At 37.0% G+C, this 14,549-nt stretch overlaps 1 protein-coding gene across 1 annotated transcript in view; it reads left to right on the top strand.

The window, feature by feature from the left end:
- PIK3C2G (phosphatidylinositol-4-phosphate 3-kinase catalytic subunit type 2 gamma) overlaps positions 1–14,549 on the top strand; it is a 185,241-nt gene that overhangs the window by 31,575 nt on the left and 139,117 nt on the right. The window contains exons 8-11 of the mRNA XM_034063146.1: positions 1,353–1,416; positions 4,350–4,403; positions 6,274–6,396; positions 12,619–12,652. Of these exons, the coding sequence (XP_033919037.1) occupies positions 1,353–1,416; positions 4,350–4,403; positions 6,274–6,396; positions 12,619–12,652 (275 nt within the window). The remainder of the gene's footprint in view (positions 1–1,352; positions 1,417–4,349; positions 4,404–6,273; positions 6,397–12,618; positions 12,653–14,549) is intronic.

Below are 14,549 nucleotides of genomic sequence, written 5' to 3'. Positions count from 1 at the left end.
TGAATAGTAGGCATTTATGGGGAAATGCACTCTAGTATTAGCACAAGAAAGGCCACCTAACATTTCTTTATTCTGTATTATGATTTCAGTGCAATGACTCTCTTTCCTCCTCTTTCCTTACAATATGTGTAATCAAAGTCTAACTGTGTACCATAAAAACTGTACTTTGGACTGTAGTTGCAAATTTAACCTTTGGTTGCTCAGTTAGTCAAACTAAGATACAATTTCTCTGTAAACAATAGTCCCTTTGCTCTGAAGTGAAGGTGACTTTCACCTACCATACTGCAAGGAGGGGGAGAACAATTCCTTCTAAGTCTTCCCCTTTCTGAAGATTTGACCTTGAAGAGAAGGCTGTCAAAGGAAAAGGAAGGTGTATTCCTGTGTGTAACAACCTTAGCCATGGTCTCATAGGCACCTATTTGTTCCAGCTGACAAACAACAGCTAGAATTTCACTGTGCTTGAAACATAGAAAATTACACAAGTTTGTTAAAAGCAAAACTGATTCTTGTTATCTGTTGGGGATAGCACTTGGAGCCTGCAGTGCTAAAATGATGAGGTTTACAGCTGAAGCATCAGTCCAGGAGTTCAGTGTAGTGAGGTGTATACACTTGTTCATAATCCTAATTAATTTACCCTTTGCTAGGGCACAGCAATCTGCCTGTGCAGACTTTATGGTAACTTCTGTAGCATAACAAAGGCATGGGACTATGGAGTCGTGTATGCCTGTCTACAGACGTAGAACAGATTCACAGCTTAGCTAATACTATGGAAAAGGCAGTTATTAAGACAGTGTGCACATGTAAACTTGAGAAATGTAAGCAAATTTAATGAATTATGAAGCATTGGTTTCCCTGTTTAGAATATACAGTTTTATAATTGCGACAGCATGGGCTCTTGAAATGTAGTTTTCCCAGATGTTTTCCAGATGGTTTGCCTGATTCCCTGCAGCTTTAGTTTGTGAAGTGATTGAGAAAGAAGGCATTGCAGCATGTTCATGCTTCTTCAAAGTAATATTTAAGCATTTGCTTAACCTTAAAGAGTAAAATAGATGGCATGCGGAGTTCAATAGACACTGAAATAGAGGCTCGCATACTGGAGTACATTTACTTGGGAAACTTGTATCCTCCAGGTATGAGTAGAAGGTTTTTATACCTGCCCTTTGTGGGAAATGTCTACCAAAAAAGCCATGGAGATCCAGGTTCAATTACTTGATGTTCACGTAAGCACTTGTCTTCATTTCATGCCAACATAAAATCAAACTGTTCCAAATATATGGTGGGGGGTGGAGGAGAAATCTGGTCTCTATCTAATCATTATTAAGTGAATATTGCTTTCTTTTTCTGCTTTCCAGACAGAACCTTCTATCAGTTATTATGAAATACAATGGTCAAGTGGGATGTCTACTGCAAGATGAGGTATTTGTTCTTATTTTGTTATACCAGAAAAGCATAAACTTCTACATGAAAGGTGTCTAATTATTAATCTGTCTCAAATGCAATTAAGGAAGACTTTTACTTGAGGTTGTTTCACCTGAGTTTGAAAGGATATAAATTCTCTTAGTCAAACTTTTATTAAGAAAAAAGTTCTATGTATTTAAAATCTCAAAGGTGACTGTTTCTAAGTCTCAAGGAACCTGTAAAGAAGCCAAGATTTTGGGGTTGGCAGTATAACATTTGGATATAGTGGAGGTATGAGATGCTATCTGTATCTGCAAAATTTGTCCCTGATTTTACAAAACCACAAACCAGATGTTTACGTATTTAGGATATATACTGAAGAATGCAGTAGTCTGCAGGATTAGGTTTTGGCACCAAAACTCATAAGACTTTATTTTAAAGTAGTGAGCTGCTAATTGAATGTTACATTATTAAGGGAAAAATCTCTTAGAAAATCATCTCTGCTAACTAATGTTTTAAGAATAAATGTCTTAAAGGACAAATGAGTATTTGAATGACAGCTTGGAAGAAACCAAATGGCTATTTGATCTGAGTTTCAGATTGTCCTGCTAACTTACTTTCTAGGGTTTGGAACTGAAAAGAAAATGAAGGACATTAGTAACATCAAAGAATACTGATGTAGTGTGGAGATATTCCATTGTTTCCCTTCCAGAGTTATCACTTGTGCTGAAAAATGTATTTCTTTGGAATATATGTTAAGACATACACTTCTTACTTTGTTTCAGAAATCTGTCACGTGAATTCAAGTCCAGATTTTAATCTTTCTGGCTATTCTTGTTCTATTCTATTTTGAATACTCAGAAAACATACACGTACGTACAAGTATGTATACATATACGCATAAACATATGCCATATGCATACAGATTTGTACATAATGTACATACACCAATACATAAATATATATCAATACCTATGTAAATAAATATATGTAGATAAAAATTCTCTACCTTCTTGTATAAATCTTTGGCACTTTTCTTCTGCAAAATGCATACAAATTTAAAAGCTGTTGAACTGTGCCTACCTACTGTGTAGGTATTCACTGACTTCATTTGTAAGCGACTTCTCAAAGAGGACTATTTAATGTGTAGCATGTGATGCAGCCATAACCATTTGGAAAATTGAGGTCCCCAAGCTCAAATGCACAGATATATTTCTTTACTGAAGTACACCCCTCAGTGTAGTTACTCACATCCACTTGAAACTTTAGGGCCTAAAGTAAGAAGATTCCAAATTCAAAGCTATAATCTCAGCATTAATGAGGTGTTACAACCCACCCTCTGCAAATGATGCTTTGTAGATATTCCTCAGACCTGTAATGAAGCACTCTCAAATTTGGTTTTGCTAAAGATTTTTACCTTGAGTAAGCAATTACTTGAGATCATTAAGTTTTTATAAAGGGAAGACAAATATTCATGCTATGCAACCAATATACCTGTGTTACTCAGAGCTACATTTCTTTGTAGTTTGGGTGTTTTTTTAACAGTCGCTTGTCTACTCAGGCAAACTCAGTATAAGTTTGTGTGAACTGCTTTAAAGAGTAGGATTGCAAGTTAATGATGTAGGTCAGATCACCATGCAGATGTTTTCAGAGGTGTCACAGTGTATGGAGCTTTTTCAAACTTATAATAATTAAAACAAGTGTTAGTGCTTTGTCTTAATAAGTGGCTTAAAAAAATAACGGAAGCTATAATGTAATGCATTATGGTCATAAATACATGGTTAAAGAAAGCAAAAGTTGAGAATCCTTGATTTATTTGAATCCTTGTTTACTTATTTTCTCTAATGTGTTATTAGATTCCTTTTGAAAGTTTAAATATGAGATCTTTATAGTTGTTCCTTATCCCAAGGTTACACAGGAATAATTTTGTTGATTTGCAAAGCCAGCACTCGCATCACTGTATGGGTTGTTACCCATCTGATTCACAACAGTCCACACTTAGCACACTCTGAACTTTAAGCCACTGAGAGTTACTCACATATACTACATTAAATGCACACATATCTGCTTAAGTTCTGTACTCAGATAGAACCTCCATTGTAATCAGAGAGATTTTGAGATTCTCAGTTGCACATTTATCTACCCACTTCCAAAACTACTTATTCAAGGATGTCTGTTGAAAAGCCTTCGAGAAACCAGTTCTTCTGACTTATGTGACAAGCCCACTATCATTAGTAATGATCAGTAAATGGAAAAATCATTGGATGGATAATGCCTTTATAAAATGAAAAAATCAGGCTGTTTGGCACACAGTTTTGGTGGGATTGGTGTTGCTGGGGTTGAAATGTAGAGAGTGTTCCCAGGGAGTGTGTGCAACCAGAGAACTAGGCATTTTGATTGCCCTGATAATCAGTTGACATGCACTTCATTTTAACTCTGTTCAGAATGTACTATTAATGTAGAGAGAAAACTTTGTAAACTCTTAATACAGAGTGCAGAAGTTCTAGAATGAAATAGCATTTTTTAATTGTCTAAATAATTTAAACACCAAAATATCCTTCAAAGGTTCTGTTGGTATTTAAATATGTGGAGGGAAGAACATATACAAGATGTTGACTATAATTCTTTGGTACTTTCAGAAATTTAAAACTTCTGTTAGAAATTAATCTCTGTCTTTCCTTCTTTGGGGCAAAAATCAAAAAAATCAATGTCATATGTCTACATATGGAAAACTCTTTATATCATAATATACAAAAAGAAAAATAGTGAGAAAGAGGTCATCATTCATAGTATACACTATTACACGGGTTTTTTTCATGCTTATTCTTCTCGATCTGCAGTGCTCTCCTTAGAAGCAGCTGCCATATAAACCAAGTCTATGGTATAGTAGCTTCTATAAAATGTTAAGTACCTTGGTAATTTATCTCTAAATGGCATAGTATATTTTACAGGAAGAAATACATTCCTCAGGATATCCAACTGTCTTTGTAGAACAGCACATCTATGTAAGTACAAGAATACATAAACTATTGGGACGGGTTTTTGGTTTGGGCTGTTTGGGCTGTTTTGGGGTTTTTTGGTTGGTTTGGGGAGTTTTTGGTTGGTTGTTTTGGGGTGGGTTTGTCTTTGTTTTTCCTGCCTGGCAGTAGAGCTGTTTCTCTAGTTAAGAATTACTCCTGTGTATGTCTATTGCTTCATGCGTTGCTCAGAAATTTGTCTACATGAAGATGTCTTTATAGACATAAAATCCCTTGGTTTAAAAAACCATAGCTACTTGTGAAGGAGAAAAATGCTAAATTAGAATTATACTTAGTTTATAATTTAATATATATTATAGACTTTATTTTTGCAAATGGTATACAGTAATTAAAGAATTATGTATGTATATGTGTGTATATATGCATTTTTTCAACAGCTGCACAGTAAAAGAGCATGTGTAATGCTTTGGTTTTGTCAGTGTTATACATGGTAAGCAAAGCCATGCCAATTTTACAGATTTCTACTTCTGCTGGCAATGTGTGTGTATAAAGAATAAATCCAGCAGGAGTTCAATTTAAAAGTCTTAAATGGAAGGAAAGAAGTAGGAAAAAAGGAAATGGACTCCTTGTAAACTGTCAGAATGGTGAATCAGCTTCAGAGCAAAGAAGGCTCTGAAGTTCTCGAGAGATTACAGTCAACCAGAACCTTTTTCTCTTTAGAATCTCCAATATGAAAAGGTGTTGCTGTGTTTAATCACTAAAAATTCCCCAACAACCTGTATTTAAAAGATTTGAGAATATTTTATGTAATTCATTCCTATTTTACTTCTGCTCAAGGCAGATAATGTGGAATTAGTAACCTCTATATTTTTGTATTTATTTATATTAATGATAGGTGGTAACCTTCTCAGTACAGCCTGCATCTAGACCTTAAACTTGAAATCAGAAAGCTCATTTTGCTGCAGCTTTTCTTTTTCAGGCATGAAACAGATCAGTTACAGAAATGGTTTTATCAGTACACATGCTGTAACACACTAAAAGGAGCATTTATCAGTACAGAAACATGGAAAATATTTGTAAAAGAGTTTCTACTTGTTCAGAGAATGTATTTTAAGTTTTAATCAAGTGATAGAACTCTACAGGAAACATATGAATTTTAATTTATTTATTAATTTTCCTGAGCATGGAGTACTTGATATTTGAAGATTGCATTTTCCTTCCTTTGTGATACACATTTTTCTTCTTGAATCCTCCAAAGTATTTCTGAGATTATTCATCTGGAGGGTTTTTTTCATATGGTAATATTTAAAGATCTAAATTTATTATCAATAAGATGTAATAATTTGAACTATATATACATTTTGCAGAAAAGCTAGTTGCAGAAGTACTCAGTCCACAGGTGTCAGATTATGCAGCCTCCCACAGAGTCACTATTTTTAGGAGGAATGTGGCTTTTTGCCAGCTCTCACAGAGACGGGTACTAGACAATATTGGGGATGAATTCACAGCACAGTATCATAAAACCCACAGTCTGTTTGTGGATTAGGTTCATGTGTCCTCAGAAGTTTGCTTTTTCAGGGCTTCTACACTCATGGAGTTAGGACAAGTTGAAGTTTTTCCCCAAAATCAGTTTTAAATATCAAATTCGTCTGTTTTCAACGAGGTGCTTTTTGTAGCAGGTAATAGGACTTTAACGAAAACTATGCTATCCTTAGGTCACTAGCAATGTCAGTGTAGGCAGACTAATGCCTGGTGTGTTTGAATTTTGGATGAGCAGATTCAATTTTCTGCATACTCACTGTTGTGAACTTTACATTACAGTGTTTCTAATAAGTGGTATGTGTCTACTGTGTGCCTTTCCTCTCTCCCCCTCCTGGCTTTTGCTTGTTGTCAGCAGCATAAAGTTGATAATGTGATTGAAGTAGCTAAAGCTATCTGCAGCATCCTCTGTTTTGTGGAAACCAAAGACATTACTGATGCAGTCAAGAAACTCCGTGCAGCGCTGTTGGTGAAAGCACAGGTAAAAGATGCAAGTTGATGTCTTGTTTTTCTCTTTAAAACTGGAGCCCGAAAGTGTATCACTAATTTTATGATTGACCAAAGCCATTCTACTGTCTTACTGATGAGTTTTCCTTCTTACTGTATGCACACATTTATTTCTCCTCTGACAAGCATTAGGTAAAGGCCCTATCAAAAAAGATGTGTGACAGAGGAGCAATAGAGGACTTGTGCTGTGTTTAACTGTAACTGAGATGCTCCTTTGGTTGTTCTTCTTTATTCCCACAAAACACACAAATCTCTGCTTTGCTATAGCACCTGTTTACCAAATCATGCAATCTCAAAGTATTCTATTAATAAATATAGCATAGGTTGTTAACAATAAAAAAAGGTTTCTATAAATATTTTATAAATTACAAGTTTTTCAGATAGAAATGCTCTACTATTTATGTAAAGAAGGACCAACATCATATACTCATTATTTTAGCTGGAATACTCTTAAAACACTGAGGTGGATTTGTCAGGGGTTTCTGTATAGTCACTGTCACTTTGAGGGCAGTATCTGTTCTCAGTTTTGTCATCAGCCACTTTGGTTTGACCTTGGACAAGTCACTCTGACCTGATTTACAGAAGTCCTGAACACCCAAAAACTCTTCTGAAATCAGCATCTTGGAAATACAGGTGCTCAGCAAAGTTGAAAATCAAGCCATTAATCACTTACATTTAGTGCGGTGTAACCTTAATTCATGCTAATTCTTTCCCATCCTAATGAAATTCTTCATTCTTTTCTAAAAAGCTCAATAAGTTACTAAGGATTTCTTTATTCTTTTCATTTCTTATGCAGTCTCTGTCTTTTCATTCTCTTTCACATCAAATATTGTTTGCATGCCAAACTAGGTAAGGTGGTTGCATTCTCAGAGAGTTACCTACTTACAAAACTTGTGTTCTTTCTCTTTATTGAGTTGTTTTGTTAGGTTTTTGGGCTGTTTATTGGGTTTTTTTAGCTGTTGGCTTTAATGTGTGTAAGAGCACTTCTGACAGGAAAGTAAACAATGGGATAGTGTTAACTGAGGTAACTGGTGAGTGCTCATTAGAAACATGTCTAGCTAGACAAGTGGGATTTATTTCGTTTTGCCTGATACGCTGTTTGAGGTCCCAAGTATAAGACTGAGGAAAGCTAGCATAATTCTTTTTGTAACACTTTTTGTGTTGTAGGAGTGATATATGGCAAACTAATTATATATTGTCATCCATATACAGTTACTCTTGACAGGTTCAGACCCTCAAATACTCATCTTACAGGGAAAAATTATTTTTAAGAGGTGAAAAGACACAAAAAACCAGAAAGTCTGTTAGTTGAAGAGGCTCCAGTGATGCTCAGAAAACCTCTTCTCTTAAATCTTTGCACTTTTAGTCTCTGTTTATTCCTCTTTCAGGTTGGAGGGTTAGGGTAATAGTTTCCAACTTAAGTAAAGTACAGGATCCAAGCAGATAAGCTCTAGAACATCAGTGTAGGTCTCTGCATGTCTGGGTTGTAAGTAAATCCTTGCACCATGTTTCTGGAACAGAGGACACTAGAGATCATTGCTGCATGGCCCTGGGCAGAACCAGCTGTGACCTTCTGGAGTTAGTTATATGGCTGCTGTCTATCTGGCTTTTGGCAAGTATTATTAAGGACCAAGATGCAAGAAACAACATAGCTCTAAGGTTTTGTTGTTGTTGCTCAGAGCTGACCAGCTGATTCACATAAGTGCCTTCTCTTGCTTCCCTTCTAGGTCATGACTCACTGTAAATCTTGTTGCTATAGCATCCTCAATCTTTTCATGTCCACTTCAGCATCAATTATTATAAGTCACTGTTCTGGGTAAATTCCAGCAGAAATGGGTCTGTGGTCTGTCATGTGGTTGATTTAAATGGAAATATCTCCATTTAAGAAAAGTTATTTCTGTATATTAGAGGACACATACAATAGAGAAAGAGATAAAAGGGGTAACAAAGAATTCACATGTCCACTTTTGAGTTAAACCCCAGGCTGTCCTGAGAGGCATTAGGCAGATCAGTATTTTACCCTTGAGAAAAGTATTTTGTCAGCCCAGAATCTTTCTTAAGAGATAAAATAGAGCTTGGTCTAGTAAAAATATACAGAAGACAATAACAGAACATTTTCTCCTTTAGGAAGGAATTAGAGCAAAAGAAATACTGTTGGCATTAATTTGTTAAAACACTTCTTTGGGAGTTCAGGAAAATTTAGTGTATTTTCTCTTTGAAGTCTTCCTGTCAGTTCTCTGAACCCACCATGTAAACTGCCTCCTATGGCTCCTATTTACCGAGTATCCCAGAGTCCATTTTTAGCTGTATCATCCCTGAATTCCAGCAGAGAAGATCGGTTCCTATTAGTGTGGCCTACCCTGAGAAATCGAAAAACCCCACGTCATGACATGAAGAATAAGATAATGGGATAAAACACAAAGAGTACATGTCACCTATTTCAAGTCTAAGGTTTCTGTTGATGTTCACGTTTGCTTCTGCTTGTTCTGAGTCACTGTTATGCAAGTATTGGTTTTATTTTAGATATTAAATGATTGGTACTAAGCAAAAAAATTGAATTATGAGCTGATCCACCTGTTGTAAAACTAAACCAACCAGCAAAAAGCTCTTCCTTAAGTGTTTCCAGCTTCCCATTGCTTATTCTTTAACATGTGTCCAGTCTCCAACTCTACTGTATAGTCTCCAATATGGTACACGTTTTGCTGATCGAAGTTCCATGTACTTCCTTGTACAGAGGAACTTTCCTTTTCCTGTTTCACTTCTTTAAATGGTCAGCCCTGCAGAGCAAGGAATGCATCTCCTTATCTGTATATACAGTCTCCAGCACAGCAGAGTGGCTGTCCTGGCTGTAATCTTTAGAGGCTAAAAATATAAGTGATGATGATAATGATGGTGTTTGCTCATCTGTAATGAGCAAAATGATACTGTTCCTGAATACCCTCTTCTGAATGTTAAAAAGTGTCTGCCCTGATTGAATATTTTATCACTAGTCTTAAAATATTTTTCTGTCCTAATAGTCACATAAGAAGCTGCTCCACATTTATCTTGGAGACTACTGACTGACTGAATTCTTACTTATTTTTCAAGGTTTTTAAGTTATTTAAAAACTTAACATTAAATGTTAAGAGGTTTTCTTCTCTTAACATTTCTTTTCAGGCTTGGTTAGCTGAACTGGTTGTCTGTCCCTTGAAGCCTTCTACTAAAGGCTGTCTGTGACCTTGAATGACACTCCTGTCCCCCTTGCTCTCTCTTTGGTGAATCACACCTAACAACTGACTTCAAACAAATGGAGCAGGGAAAAAAAGTGTGTGTGTGTGTGTGTGTGTGTGTACATACATATATATACATATGTATATATATATATAAAAATCCAACTGTTCCTGCATTAGCAAACCCTGTGGCTGCTGCTTCTTGGTTTTTACTCCTTTGAGAAACAAGTGCTAGGACAGTTAATCAGACTTCAGCAATCTAGAAGAAATTCAGTTTTGATTTTAAAAAGAGCTTAATATTTCTCAGCAGCAACTAAGCCATAACATAAAAGCAGGAAAATATATTTCTTCAAGTTCTGTAAATCAAGTGCTGTTTCATTTTATGAAAATAGAAGTTAAACATTGTATGTAACTGCCTTAAGTACTGAATAGTATATAAATACAGCAAATAAGGTTTTATTTATCAATATTTATACAAAGATAAACTCTCCTGTCTGTATCAACATATGTAGCCAAAATTAATACTCAGCAGTTGGATGTTTGGAGTACCAACTTCTCCAAACCTTTTTTGAGTTCAACTCATATTTGAAGCATAGGGGAATTTTCTGTGAATTCTGGGTACTGACAAGATTATTAAATCCCACAATATTAGCGTATTTTGTCAGCCTGCTGGATTGTTTCTGTTATGTTCAACAGCATAGTACCCCAAGACTTTCTGTTAGGCAGAAGGGAGGCTTTTTGCATTCGAGCAGGTAACGTGCACCACAAGTGGATGAATTGTTTGAGGCTACATTACATCTCCAGTGCCTGCAGGGTTATGCATTGGGTATGAGAAAAATGCCAGAAAAAAGAAATTCTAATTGCTTTTTTACCATGTTTTCCTGATGCTTTAGTGCACTGTGTGGTGTGGTTTTGCATGGAATACCTTTTAATGCATCCATTTGGCAAACCCTGTGTGCACGTGATGCCTTAAGGAAATTACTGCTTACTCCATCCAATGTAAATTGCATAGGGTGCCAGAATATGTTTGTGTATACATATCTGTACATGCATGCTCACATAAGTTTAAAATCTCAATGTGTTTCTATTTAATTCTGCTTTTATGAGGAAAGAAAAAAGAAAACCAGAGAAACTTACTTCCAATCTTCTGTGTTTAATTAAACTGTCCCTATTACCTCCTTACTGCCTGTTCAGTGCCAGCACCGTACATTCCTGTAACATGGTTAAAAGATGATGATAAAAACTGGGCACCAGTGATACTGTCTTCTTAACTGATTGCATCTCTTTATAAATGTGATTCATTCAGACTCTAACCAAGCCAACCCTGGGATTTAAAATCTGTTCAGGGGAAACTCTGGGCCTGCTTGTGCAATAATGTTTTTCATTTCTTCCTTTTCTTTTTATCTCTTCCTTTCTTGCAGCAGCTCACAGAAAGTCCTAGGAGATCAAATCCTGCCAGAACAGGCACTAATCCACTATATATTAAATGGGCTACACTATGTTGAAATTATAAGCTCTGTTCCAAAAGGTTGTTTACTTTCCAGAATTTGAGAGAATTGAACAAAGGTCTTTGTTCCCATTTGTCTCACAGCATTATAAGGATTGTGAAAACATATTTCTTGGTATGGATGTTGTTTTTTCCCCCTCAAGTAAGCATTTGACTTCTCTTTATATTTACCAGACAAATGCTGGCAGCTCCAAGCTTGGTACTGGAGGGAAAATGTACATCCAGCATTGTACTTCTTATGTCACCTCTGCATCCACTGTCATTTTAAGAAGCATCTTGCTGAATACCTATGTAGTAACATGAAGCATTCTCAACCTGCTGCAAAGGGATTAGTGACTGGAAAGGATAACAAACCTAACAGGGACAGTGGCTCAATCAGTGTAAGCCACAGGAGATACTGAAACCCAGAATTAACTTGACAGTCTCTCTGGTCACGATTTGCACCTCAGTAACTTATTTCTGTGTCACCTTAGTACATGTGAGTGTGATGGCAGAGCCAGGCAAAGACAGGGCAGCCTGAGCAGCCAGGGAACTTGGTTGCCTGTTTTTGCCTTTTATACTGAGGCTGTGTTCCACCTGTGCCCCAGGGATGCAGATGCCACCCATTCTGCTCCAGGCCACCTACATGATGTTCTTTCCTGGGTGGATGGGGAGGCACAGGCAGTGTAGCAATATGTAATTTTCTCAGTGTCTGAGAAGCCTGGAGCAAGGTCTGATTGATGGCAATTATTGTACTTGGGGATTTAACATGGCAGCTTTTTAAAGCAGGAAAAGAAGTTTAATTAGGCTGGTCAGTTCAGTCTAAACAACTGGCCTGACCTTTCAGCAGTCATAAGCACCCAGCAGTTCTTGCTGACAGCAGTGGGATATGGAGTGGGAATCCAGATGCTGAGTTAATGTTAGGCATCAAGAGGTGTGTTTAGGCACCAAGGTATAAACACCTTCTAAATCCCTGCACCTAATATTTCCTGTAGCCATCTCTAAGTTAGCTGCCTGCTCAAGGGTTTTTATAGAGCATAGCTATTTTTGCTGATTTGGCACAGGAGCGTAGGTGAAATGTAGGCCACTTCAGCTTTGAAAGGATGCTGGGGCTCTGCCTGCTCAGTGTGGTTGTGTCTGAATATGGAAGGTATGTAAAGGGATGAAGAGGGTATTCATATCTCTGTTATACCAATGCGAGGCTGAAAACGTGTATGCACCTCAGATGTTGAAAAGTGCTTCTTTGTATCTTGACATGCCTAAATACCATCAGAAATCAGGTCCTGAGTGACTTGTTTGAGATGGTAGAGGAAGCAACTGGAAAAGCTAGAAAAATCAGGTCCTGGTATTCTGAATCCCATCCATGTCTTCTGTAATCATAACATTAGGATACATCGTTCCCCTTTCTCACCTTATTTTCCATGAGTAAAACTAATGTAACTGCTATTTGATCTTTTCTGAAGTAACTGATTGCTTTTCCCCTTGGATTTTGTCTTTGTAGGATTCGCTTCAAAGCATAGAAAAAACAGAAAAAGGTAAAGTGTTATTTTTAAAGTATGTTAATTCAAGATGTACCATCAGAAAACACATTTTCCTTGTGTTTCTTTGTATTAGTGTATTGCTATAGTTGGCATAGTGTAGATGTTTACAAATTTAGTTGTATTATAAGGTAATTATGACAAGGTAAATTTTAAGTGATCTAAAAATGTAAATGAAATGTAGTATTTCCTTAGTCTTTAGTTTTTGCCTCTTTTGTGTAAATAGTGTTTTAAGTGATACACTGTCATAAGTAGTTTAACAGTAATGGACAAAATAATAGATGCTGCTGTACTTCATTCCTCAGTTAAAATTGGCTTAGACTCACTGGTTGATGGCCAGTACTGTTAGCATCACTGTGGTGGACCTCGCAGGCTGATGGGTGTGCAGGAGACTGTCATAGATGCCTGTGTTGGGTTCCCACTGGGCATGGCCACGCTGGGACATGGGTCTTGCTCTACCCCAATGTGGCTGGCTTGTGACAGGCAGCTGGGGGTGCTATGCAGGCATTTTCAAAAGGCCTTCCATCTGAGCACTGGAGTGGCTGTGGAAAGGGGGTCTCTGTTTTATTTGAGGGAAAAAGTGGCCTCTGAGATGCTTTTCTTCTCCTCTCTTCTTTATTTGCCTTCTTTTGTCGATTGCAGTATGCTTAGAGAGGCAAAAAGGTGAACCAACCACAAAGACTGCAGTAGTCTCAAACACAGAAGTGGTTGAAACACAGGATTCCAAATGCCAGGCTTGTTGTTTCACCATTATTCGACTTCATGAACAGCAAACAGAGAAGCAGCAATTATATTTGTAAGCTGCCAGGAAAAGCTAAGCAGCTGGAAGGCTGGGGGGAATGGGGGGAGAATACGCAGGTGCAGAAGGGAGGAGAAAGTAAATACAGTTTGTAGGATTCTTCTCCCTTGGATATAGTAATTTATCCCATGAAAAATTATTAACACTCTTAAGGACAACTAATTGTTGAACATTAAAAGGATTAATAGTTACTAATCAACATCTACCTTAGAAACATGTGTCCCCTGCACAGTGTTCAGATAACCTGTCTGGAAAGGATCTAAAACATTCCTCTACTTAAAGAGATTTCCAGATTTGGACTTGATTGTATCAGCAGCTTCCTCAATGAATTTCTTGAGTTATGGAATAACAGTAAAGGAATCTGATGTTTTACCTCTCTACTTCTCTTTACCTATTTATTTATGACAGGAAAACTTCAGCTGTGAAGTGTGATGCTTCTGTTTGTTCTTGGCACACCCTAATTTCATAACAATTGCAGAGTCCTTTAGGTAATGTAACGTTAGACTCTTCAGATTATTGATTGCAAGTCAGAACTTGCCAGGCCATTAGTGATTCTGGGGGGAAGCCTCTATTCAAAGTTGTCCAAGGTAACCAAAATCCAATTTCACCTCTCACGTGCATTGATGATACATTTCATGTATGTTTTAACATACTACATTCCTTATATTTGCACCTATTAAGCTTCTAAAAGCAAGCAGAATATTTAAACTTAGGCTAACAAGTCTAACCATCATATCAAAGCTGGTGTTAAGAGAATGTCTGATAAAATAAAAGCACGAGAGTAATGACTAAATCTGATCTGCTGGAACCTAGGTCTGATCCTCAAGAGATGTACTTCAGTATGGTTAGCTGACTATAATTGCAGGCATGCAAAACTTTGCAGGCCAGAGACTCAAAAAGTAAAGTAAAATCACTACCGTAGCTCAGTACTGGTAATATTTTCCAGGTCTCTGGGAAGCTAAAAACCCATGTGCTTTGCTTTCTGTAGGAGCACAGTCAAATGAAGTCAGCATTGACAGCCGAGGAGGAGACAGGCTGTATTTCCCTTTTGTACTGCTCTTTTCTGTCTCTTGTGTTTATCTTGAAGAAAATAGG

This window comes from Melopsittacus undulatus, chromosome 5 (genome assembly GCF_012275295.1).
Source record: "Melopsittacus undulatus isolate bMelUnd1 chromosome 5, bMelUnd1.mat.Z, whole genome shotgun sequence".
Lineage (NCBI taxonomy): Eukaryota > Metazoa > Chordata > Aves > Psittaciformes > Psittaculidae > Melopsittacus > Melopsittacus undulatus.
Note: the sequence above shows the minus strand (reverse complement) of the source record. Positions and strands in the feature narration are given on the sequence as shown.